This window comes from Miscanthus floridulus, chromosome 6 (genome assembly GCF_019320115.1).
Source record: "Miscanthus floridulus cultivar M001 chromosome 6, ASM1932011v1, whole genome shotgun sequence".
Taxonomy (NCBI): Eukaryota; Viridiplantae; Streptophyta; class Magnoliopsida; order Poales; family Poaceae; genus Miscanthus; species Miscanthus floridulus.
In genome coordinates this window covers 43736795-43746578 of record NC_089585.1, presented here as the reverse complement: position 1 = coordinate 43746578, position 9784 = coordinate 43736795, and the positions used below count along the sequence as shown (strand labels likewise).

The 9784-nt window shown below is 48.4% G+C and overlaps 1 protein-coding gene and 1 pseudogene across 1 annotated transcript; one reads left to right on the top strand and one right to left on the bottom strand.

The window, feature by feature from the left end:
• The first annotated feature begins 532 nt into the window (after window positions 1-532).
• On the top strand, window positions 533-1618 carry LOC136458172 (uncharacterized; annotated as a pseudogene).
• A 2047-nt stretch (window positions 1619-3665) lies between these two features.
• Window positions 3666-8491, bottom strand: LOC136455978 (transcription factor MYB4-like). The gene is made up of 3 exons (XM_066455723.1): window positions 8224-8491; window positions 7950-8079; window positions 3666-4830 (listed from the first exon to the last, which is right to left on the bottom strand). The coding sequence occupies exons 1-3, from the start codon at window positions 8354-8356 to the stop codon at window positions 4062-4064; spliced, it is 1032 nt and encodes a 343-aa protein (XP_066311820.1). The 5' UTR covers window positions 8357-8491; the 3' UTR covers window positions 3666-4061.
• Window positions 8492-9784: the final 1293 nt, after the last annotated feature.

Genomic DNA, 9784 nt, shown 5'->3' with positions numbered 1-9784 from the left:
CGTGATCTTGTTGTACTTCGAAGAATTTTTTTTGGGCCAAGACGATGCAGATTGCAATTGCAACGGTTATCATCCTTGTTTCCCGACTGCATGCTTCCCAGTCACCTAGAGAATGTATGCCATTTCGGTCTTTGAAGTTCATAATCCAATTGCTTGTCCTCATTGAATTTGGAATCAATCAACAATTCAAGAGATTTTCCTCAACAACGTAATGTTGTTTTCCCTTTGTATATATTCTGACTCGATTGATCTTGGATGACGTTTCATTATTATTGTTATCCTATCTCCGTTGGATTATCTAGTCTACTAACCTGACCCTCTGGTGTGGTGCCAGTATCAGAGAATAAGTTGTATGTGTAATTAGATCTGCAAAAGAAATTTTAAATTTGAATGGCGTGACCAATCTGTAATAATGCTTTTGTAGTCGCAATGCAGATCGTGTGCAGCGCGCCCGTGCAGTTGCCGACCGTTACAAGCCAGGCTCCACCCACCCCACCACCCGCACCCCATTTCGAAACTTGAAAGCACCAGTTGCAGCCCACGCGCACAGGTTCAGAGAGAAAGAGAGGAAAGGAAAGCGATGGAGAACACGGGCAGCGACCGCGGCGGCGCCAAGCCCGCGATCCGGTTCGGCTTCTCCTGGGCCGACGAGGTCGAGCGTGAGGAGCGGGAGCAGCAGCAGGAGGAGGAGCAGCGGCGGTGGGAGACAGAGAGGGAGCAGATCAAGGCGGACCCGTTCGGCGGGGCGCGGCCGCGGGAGGTGGAGCAGCGGCGGTGGGAGACGGAGAGGGAGCATATCAAGGTGGACCCGTTCGGCGCGGCGCGGCCGCGGGAGGTGGTGCTGGCCGAGAAGGGCGTCGACTGGCGCTGCGCGCGACCGCGAGCTGGATCTCCACCTCCGCACCGCCCCGCGCCCGCGCCCGCGCCCTCGCCGCAGCCAGAAGCACGCGACCGCTACGGCCACGAGCAAGGGGGCCGTCGCGGCGCACGGGGCGACGCCAGCGCGCGGCGCGCCGCCGGACCGGGACGCGGCGGGCGCGGGACGGACGCCGCACCCGAAGGGGCGGCGCGCTGCTTCCTCGACGCCGCTGCCGCCGCCGACGGTTAGCCACAGCGCGTGGGGCGGGAGCAAGAGGAAGTGTGCCGGGGAAGGGACTGGGCCGTCGCGGCGAGTCCGGCCCGTGGATGACCAGAGGAGGAAGGTCTTCGGCGAGCTCAACGTTGGTGAGGGCTGCGCCTCGTCGATCCGAGCCTCCAGCAACAAGGGCTGCGACTCCGGTGGAAGTCTAGCCCAGGGGATCAAACCGAGTATGCCCGCGGTTGCAGACGGTGAGAACAGATGTAGCATGGTGCCGGCGACGAAGGTAACCGCAACCGAGGCTGATGAATCTGCTGTTGCCCAGAAGAGAAAGGGGGGAGGGAAGAGGAGGAAAGGGAAAAGATCCAAGAAGACTCCCAACCAGCAAACCCTGGTAAGCTAAGTGATCGAAACCGCACTGATTACTGAATAATGACTACTGAACTGAACTAGATGGCGTGTAGAGTGTTGTAGTTTAAACTGTTGCTGCAACATTCATCCAGCATAGTAGCAGACTACATTGTGTTGTTCTTTGAGCTGATTAAGGTGTCCAGAAATATTTCCGTGCTGAATTCTGTGCAAATTAGATTGTGTGATGAGCTGATGAGACTGCTTTGGCCTTTAGAAATCTTGTATGAAAAGTTCAGCGAATGAATATGGCCTAGGTGGCAATGTTGACCCCTGCGTGTGTTGCTTTGTTGTTTCGATTGCAAACATTTATGTAGGCTGATGTGCTGAGAACTCTGAGGTGAAATAGCATTTACCTCAACAATTTCAGATGTATTTTCTAATACATATATGTTCATGTGTTGTCAATTATAATCCGAAGAATGTTACAGTTCTCCCTGCTCCATAAATAATAATGGGTAGTCCATGACAAGCACGTTCATTCTGAAAGATGGGCAAAAGCATCTTGGGTCTGAATTCTGTGCTAAATTTTATTGTGGGAGATGAACTGACGACTAGACCGATTAGTAAAACACTTTAGAAGTATTTTCCAACACATATGTTCCTGTGTTCATCATGAATGGCATTGTCAGTTATAACGAATGCTCGAGTCCTCCCTGTTTCATGAATCACGAATGATAATGGTAGTTCATTCCATCCTTATCAATTCTGAATTATGTGCACACATTATGTTCTGGATTGTATGCATGATTTGATTGCGTGAGATGAACTGGCTAGACTGATTAGGAAAGTTTAGTACGAAGCATTTGACGGATGAATATCCATTGCCTGAGAAGTTTGAGTTTTATTAAATTTTCCACTGTTTGATAAATTCCAGAAATACTTCCCAAGACAAAACACATACATTCCTGTGTTCATCATGGACATGAGCAGAGCCAGCTATTTGGCAAGCCCTGCAGCTGCCATACCTAGAATCTGTAGAAAATATCAAATATATGTAGTATTATATATATGATACATGCTGGCCTGCTAGGTAATCTTCATTTAGTGAGGTATGTTAAATGCCAATGCTCTACTTTCGGATTTCAACTATATTTGCTGAACACAAAGTCATATATATTTAAATAAGTTCTCATGAGCCTTTGCATAGTTACATTATACATGTTTGATCTTTATAAACCGCGCCACACCTAAAAATTATTTCTGCCTCCACCACTGATCATGGATCATATTTGTCAGTTGTAACCTGTGTTCACCCTGTTTCACGATTCACGAATGATAATGGGTAGTCCATGCCAAGCTTGTTGATTCTAAAGTATGCACAAAGATGAACATTAGTAGGAACCAGGAGATTAGAACATTAGGCTGTGGAGCATTGTGTTCTGAAGTATGTGCTAGTTTGAGAAATCCAGCCAAACAGTCAGAGTCCCCAGAACTTGCTGAAAACTGTTTGATCTAGCTTCACCGCTGCTAGGCGTTCCTTTGAAAGGTCCAAAATCAAGTGAAATTGTCTCTCTTCTTTCACTGCAGGATTTCATTAGCATTTCCCTGTCATGTTGTTGGTTGGTTGTAATCAGAATACCACAGTTCTCCCAAATTCAACAATGATAATGGCTCCACCCTAGTTTGTAAACGGTGATCAAGAATGAGTAATTCCACCACTTAATTTCTTTTGTTTACAGTTTGTTCCCTTCTTAAGTTTCCTCTTAATGAAAAAACTGGTGTATAGTCGTGTTCGTGAAAAAAAAAAACTTCGCTTCTCAACATACACTCGACCATACTGACAGATAGGAACGAGCTGCGTCAAACTCTGCTACCGTAACTGCACTGATTATGTAGGGTTCAGACATAATAGTTTGAACTGTTGCTTCAGCTTTCGTTGAGCACTAGGCTGTATGTTGTGTTCGAAGTACTGGATTCTTTGCACAGAAGATTGTAGGAGTTGGAGCTGGGAAGAACTTTTTTATCGTTTATTAAAGTTGTTTTGTTCAGCGTGAAGCCAATGCTGTTGCACGTAGCTATGCGGCGATGGCAACTTGTACTATCAAATTCCGATAGGAAACATTCCCAGACTGGCTCAGGGAGTTAAGCTCTCTGCGATTGTAAAACTGTAATCATGACGTGAATTAATAAAGCTCTTGTGTTTCTAAAAAAAAAAAGAAGATGATGTACTCAGGGGTTAGCTGACAATGCCAATCCCAGCAGCCAATTTTATTTATTTTTTGGCTTTCTCCATTTGCAGATGTTATACAGGCTCTAATGCTGAAAGGTCTCCAAAATCCCAACTAATATTGCGTGCGGATTAGGTCATGTTCACCTCAGGCCATCCTTGCGAATGTGCCATTCTACCGCTTATTTTTCTACATTCTTTCCATTTTACGGGTTCATGAGACCAGGCCAGCAGACAGAAATGTCACTGCAGCACTCCCCTTAACTCAGACCTCACTCACCTCTGAACTGAACACACCCAAAACCTACTACTAGTACTGGATCAAATCGAAAAGCTTAAGCACATCACAGCAGCCATGCCCATGCTAAAGATGCACAGAGTCGCCTCCTCGATCGGTCCTCCTTCCTAGAGATTGTCCAGGAAGAAGAGGTCTGACATCACCTCGTCCTGCTGCTGCTGCTGCTGGTGCCCCTCCCCTCCTTCCGGTTCCGGGACCAACGTTTCGTCGTCGTAGTCCCACAACAGCGTGTCCCACATGTCATCGGCGGCCGAGATGTCCAGCCCCATCAAGTCCCAGTCCATGATGGCCTTGTCGTCCAGGCCCAGGTCCAGCTCATGGGCCACGTCGCCAGAAGGCCCACCGGACCCACAGCCACTGTCCCCGGACGGGCCACTGTCACTGTCCATGCACGAGCCCACCTCCAGCTTTGGGCTTCCCGGGGCCGCCAGTAGCGCACTCACCATCTCCTCGCTCAGAGCCAGCAGGTCCTCCTCGGGCCCATCGGAGGTCAGGCCGCTAGCGCTGGCCTGCGCTTGCTCCTCGCTCTGGGCGGCGGTGGCGCAGTCAGACTCAGGCCTCGGCGTAGTTGAGACGTTGGCGTCCTCCTCCTTGAGCTGCTCCGCTTCTGCGACATTGTTCTTGCCCTTGTCGTCCTTCCCCTTCCCCTTCCCCTTCCCGTTCCCCTTCGCCTTCTTCTCCTTGGCTGCGGCGGCCAGGATGCCTCGGCTGGCCCGGCCGCCGCGCCGCTTGCCGCCGCCGGGCAGCCTGCTGAGGTCGATGTTGACGACGACGCCGTCGCGGAAGTCGGCCGCCCGCCTGCTCAGGTGCGAGTTCCAGTAGTTTTTGATCTCGTTGTCTGTTCGGCCGGGCAAATGACCGGCGATCAGGGACCACCTGCGAAGAAAAAGAAAGAAAAAGGAACGGAAACTTGAGATTCAGAGAATTAACTAGCCACTACCACAGTGTACAATTGTATATACAGAGAACAGGAGATAGTATTATGTGCTGCACAAGAGGGCTGCCTGCCGGTCATGGCTGTCCATGCCTGCCACACTGCCATGGCCGCAAATTAAAATGTTCAGGGGGGCAGACACATGTGGCAATCAATACGCGTGCTGGTGATCCAACAACCCTAGTCGCGGCGTGTATAAATGAAATGAGGGCCTCGTTTGCAGCTGCGTCGTCCAGGGCAAATGCATCATGTGTGTTTGCGTTGGCCGGATTGCTGCAGCTGCTATTCATTCCTGCGATCCATGGACCATGGGACGAGCGAGGAGGAACGCAAGTGTTTGCCAAGCCTCACATTTTCATATGGTCCGTGTGAGCGCACGTTGCCCTCAGAGTTGAGATGATCGATATGATATGATTCAAATCTGAAGAAAAAACTTTTTTTTCATGTCTCAAAAAGGGAGAGGTGTATTCTTGTTGTGACGGAGAGATTCCAAAGCAAGCAGAGGGTCAGGCAGTTTCATACCCGCACAGTGTAGTGACGGGGGGAGGCGTACTTTGGGCGATGTCTGCCCACAAGTGGTGTGCGTGTGTCACGGTGGCCGAGAGAGACATGTACGTCTACGTCTAGTCCCACGTGAGAAACGAGAGGTCCCAGGCCACTCCGGCGTCCAAAGAACACACGGACCGTGCTGGGGTGCCACCTCGGTCCAAATGCAAGGGGTCACCAGGAGACGGAAACAGAGGATCAATTGTCAAGCAAATATACGTGCACGCCTTATCGCGTGTGTTGATTTTGGGTGCCGGACAAGGAATATTCTTTTCTACTTCTGAGTTTTGACCTTTTTTATCGTGTGTTTGACAGTTTGGGTGAAAAAAAAAATAAACAAATCAAACCACGTGTGTGAGGGAGACGGACCGCGTGGCAAGTGGCGAACGACTGCCCTGCATCGGTGCATGTCTTGTCAGCGCCAGTGCAGGTGCAGGGGTCCCGTCCCATTCGTTCATTTTCAATGCGTGTGCCGAACACTGTTGCGTTGCGTCGCCACCGAAAACAATGCCTGACGCCGACGGGGCTCGCGTCTCGTTCGCGACGGCAACACTCACCGATGGGCGATGGAGACGATGAAAAGTACGGAGAATAGGGCCGTCCTCGACTCCTCGGGTGGTTGCCCTCCTCCTTTTCCATGGCGGCACTGCCCTCCGCCCCTCCCTACGCACGAGGCCAACGAGGGCCAGCGGATGCAGAAAAAAATCGGCCACTCCTCACCTCTGCGCAAAGCGACAGATGAGGAGGATGGATGGCGCTGGCCAACAAGACACTCCACTCCACTTCGTTCAACCACATGACAAGACAAAGTGCCCATTGACAAAGGTGATGACCGTCCAGGTTCTTGCTTGCTTGCTTGATCAGGAAACCAGAGGCGGCTAGTATCGGTTAGCTCCTCCTCCGTCTCCGTCTGCACAGACACGTGTTTTGACAACGTTTCTAGCCAACAAGATGCTTCTTCTTCTTCTTCTTCTTTTTTAAATTTGACTTTAGGAAAATCCACTGCGGTGTCGGTTCTTCTGTTTCAAAGATGCTACTTCGTTCCCGGAAAGCAGATATGCTTGGACCCAACCCAATAATAAACCTCACTGCACTAGTTCTGAACAGCATGGCATGCCATTGGCCCTGTTCGCTGGTCTGAAACTTGACTGAAAAATACTGTTCCGACTGAATTGTTGTGAGAGAAAAACATGGTTCCGGTTGAAAAAAGAAGCCGAACATGCCGAATATGGGGTAAGCCGAACAGGGCCATTGCTAAAACCGTGAACTCTTCGCACTTTTATTAGGCAGTAATCTTGGTTTTGCGCACCTCTGCTTTCTACGGGCCTGTTTGGTAGGGCTTCTTCCCGGCTCCGGCTCTTCCAGAGGAGCCCTGCCAAACGTTTTGCCGGAGGAGCCGTTTTTCAATGAAAAACAAAGGAACTAGAACTGTTTTAGAGGACAAAACGGCTCTGGCTCCTCCGGAGGAACCCCTCATGAGCAGCCCTGCCAAACACCCCCTAAAACTATTGTATATTTCAACCACAATTTCATTTTTTTCTAAAACAAAGAGAGTAGCTAATCATGCTATATGGGCGTAATTGGTTGCTTTGGTGAGGGGGAGCCGAGATGGAGAGCCGGTCCAGGATGATGAGATGGGATCTTATTTGGTTGCATGCATGGATAGGAGTTTTGAGTGTATGACACATGGGTCTCTGTGCCATGCCTGAATCAAGGCATCCTGTATGGAGAGAGAAGTGGAAATTGAGAAGACGATGAAGGAGGGCAGATGAATGAAAGGATACAGACGAAAGGTACGAGGAGGACAACCAAACACGCCACATGAATGAGGTCAGGCATCAAAACGGTGCGGGGACGGCCCGATTCAGCCTACCAATCACGCCCTATATGAATGAATGAATTTACCAACTTTCTTTTCCTATACCATTTTGTTTCCTTCTCTTTTCAGCGGAAGAGGGTAGAGGGGAAGTAACTAACAGTGAACAGATCTTCTTTGGCTCTTGTCTTGGCACATCGTTTTCACTTTGCACCAAAAAAAAAACGAGTGAATTGGACCTAAGTAAAGACAAATTTATGTTTTCTGAATTATTACACGCAGTCTTCCATCAGAAAAGATGCAAGTCACGGGTTCCTACCAGAGCTCCATGCTAGAATTCAGGGGTACTGATTAGAACAAAGTAGTTTTATATTAATTTGCTACATGACTATCCTTGGTGCCTATGTCATGTTTGGTTTCTGCAGTCTCATCAGCTAATTCTCATCGCAACATGCAGCATATATATGTTTAAGGGTTTCTGCAGTTTTCTTTTGTCAGTTTTCACGAGTTCTCGCCTCGACAGCAGACACAAACAACGGTGACATAGAAAGCATAGAATTTTTCCTACTATTGTGCAAGAACAAGAAGTCTGAACTCTGAAGCGGCCCAGCGTGGATAAAGTTATTCAAATGCAGGAATCAAACGGAAAGATGGAGAGAGCCGATGGAGTCGAATGCCAGAATAGATATGAGTGGCTACCTGTTGCCAAGCGTGGCGTGGAGCTTGGTGATCATCTCCTCCTCCTCCTCCGTGATGTTCCCCCTCTTGAGATCCGCCCTCAGGTAGTTGATCCATCGCAGCCTGCAGCTCTTCCCGCACCGCAGCAACCCTGCAGGAGCAAGATTGGTCAGAAATCACTCTCAGCTTATTGGCAAAAACAAATAACTAATCTGCAACTTCTCAAGAATTTCCTTTTAATTTCCCCTCTGAATAATCAAGTCAATTAGGAATATGTATGTTGTTCGATCCATACCAGCATTCTTGGGCAGCGATCTCCATGAGCCTTCGCCATGTTCTTTGATGTACCTCGCCAGGATCTCGTCCTCCTCCTTAGTCCACCTCCCCTTCTTCAACCCCACCTTCTCGCAGCACGGCGCTCTCCCCATCCTTACTAGCTTTCTCTGTTTGGGAGAGGAGAGGAGAGGAGAGCGAGGCGGAGACACAGAAAGAGAAAGAGATCACCACTGCAACTGCGAGAAATGCGGCTGCTTGTTGCGTGCCTCGCCTCGCCTGCTTGTTGCTTGGGCTCTGCTGGGGTCCGTGGATACGTACACACATATATATACACAAACGGCACACCAAGAAGAAGATGGGTGTCCAATTTGCGTGGGACGTTTCACCGGGGGCACGTAACAACAAAAGCGTGGGCACAGCTCTCCTGCGCAGTGAATTCATGGCGCTGGGACACGTGGAAGGTCCCAGAAGACCGAGGGGCCCTGGTCGTTACGTGCACCCCTGGGGCTCCACGAGAGACACGCTGGTAATTGGAGGGGTTTTCGTAGTATTGTGTACTCCTATATATGCACTTTTTTCAAAATCTCATTTGCTTTTGGATGGTTTCTGTCTGCTAAATTTCTAATGCCTTCGGTGTTTTTTTTTACGAATTACACAAGTACAGGACGTTCAACATGCACGCAAACTCACTCCAATGAAACACTACCTCTATGAGCACCTCCGAAAAACTGTGCCGGTACCTCTCGAGATTGATGAAGTCACCACATGCTCGCTGTTGACGGGAACGTCGTCTACTACTGAAAGCACAACGCCGTTAAATCCTAGAATAAATCCAGAAAAATACGAGCACCTAGTTGACTGTTTTAAAATAAACCCATCCGTGAATCATGATGACTGTGACCGGCGTAGCATGGCATAATAGCATGCATAGCACATTTGAATATCCAACTGTAGTAAATTAAAATCCTTTCGGACATTACCTAGGAAACGCAAGAAATCAAATAAATCAATGAATTGTGTTCAGGATAAACCGGAGAGTTTAGAGTTTTCTAACAAGCGTGTGAGTTTATATGTACTCCCTCGTACCTAGATACTCCTTTCGTTACAAACTGTAAGTCGTTCGAGTTTTTTTATGATATGTAGCTTTTATTGCGTATCTCGATATATATTATGTCTAGATACATAATTAAAACTATATATCTAATAACGCTATAACAACTTACAATTTAGAATGAATGCAGAGTGTATTTAGCTGGACAACGAGCAATGAAGGAAGGTTGGCATGTTTGTTTGTTTTTATAGTACAAGGATTTAGAGAAGATGTTTTAAGTGTATAAAGATGTCATCTAGCTATCCTATTAGATAGGTGGAGAGGCGTAGGTATTAAAAACGACTATACTATCATAATTAAGGCAAAATGGTAACAAGCAAAGGTCGATAGGTCAGACAGAAAAACCAAACAGACCACATGCCCCTATGCGTGGAACATGAGATTCAGCCCCTCTGATGCGTAGATCCCATGTGCCAGTCGTGTCACAGCCACACACACTAATCAATCCACGTCATTAACTGTTTTTTTT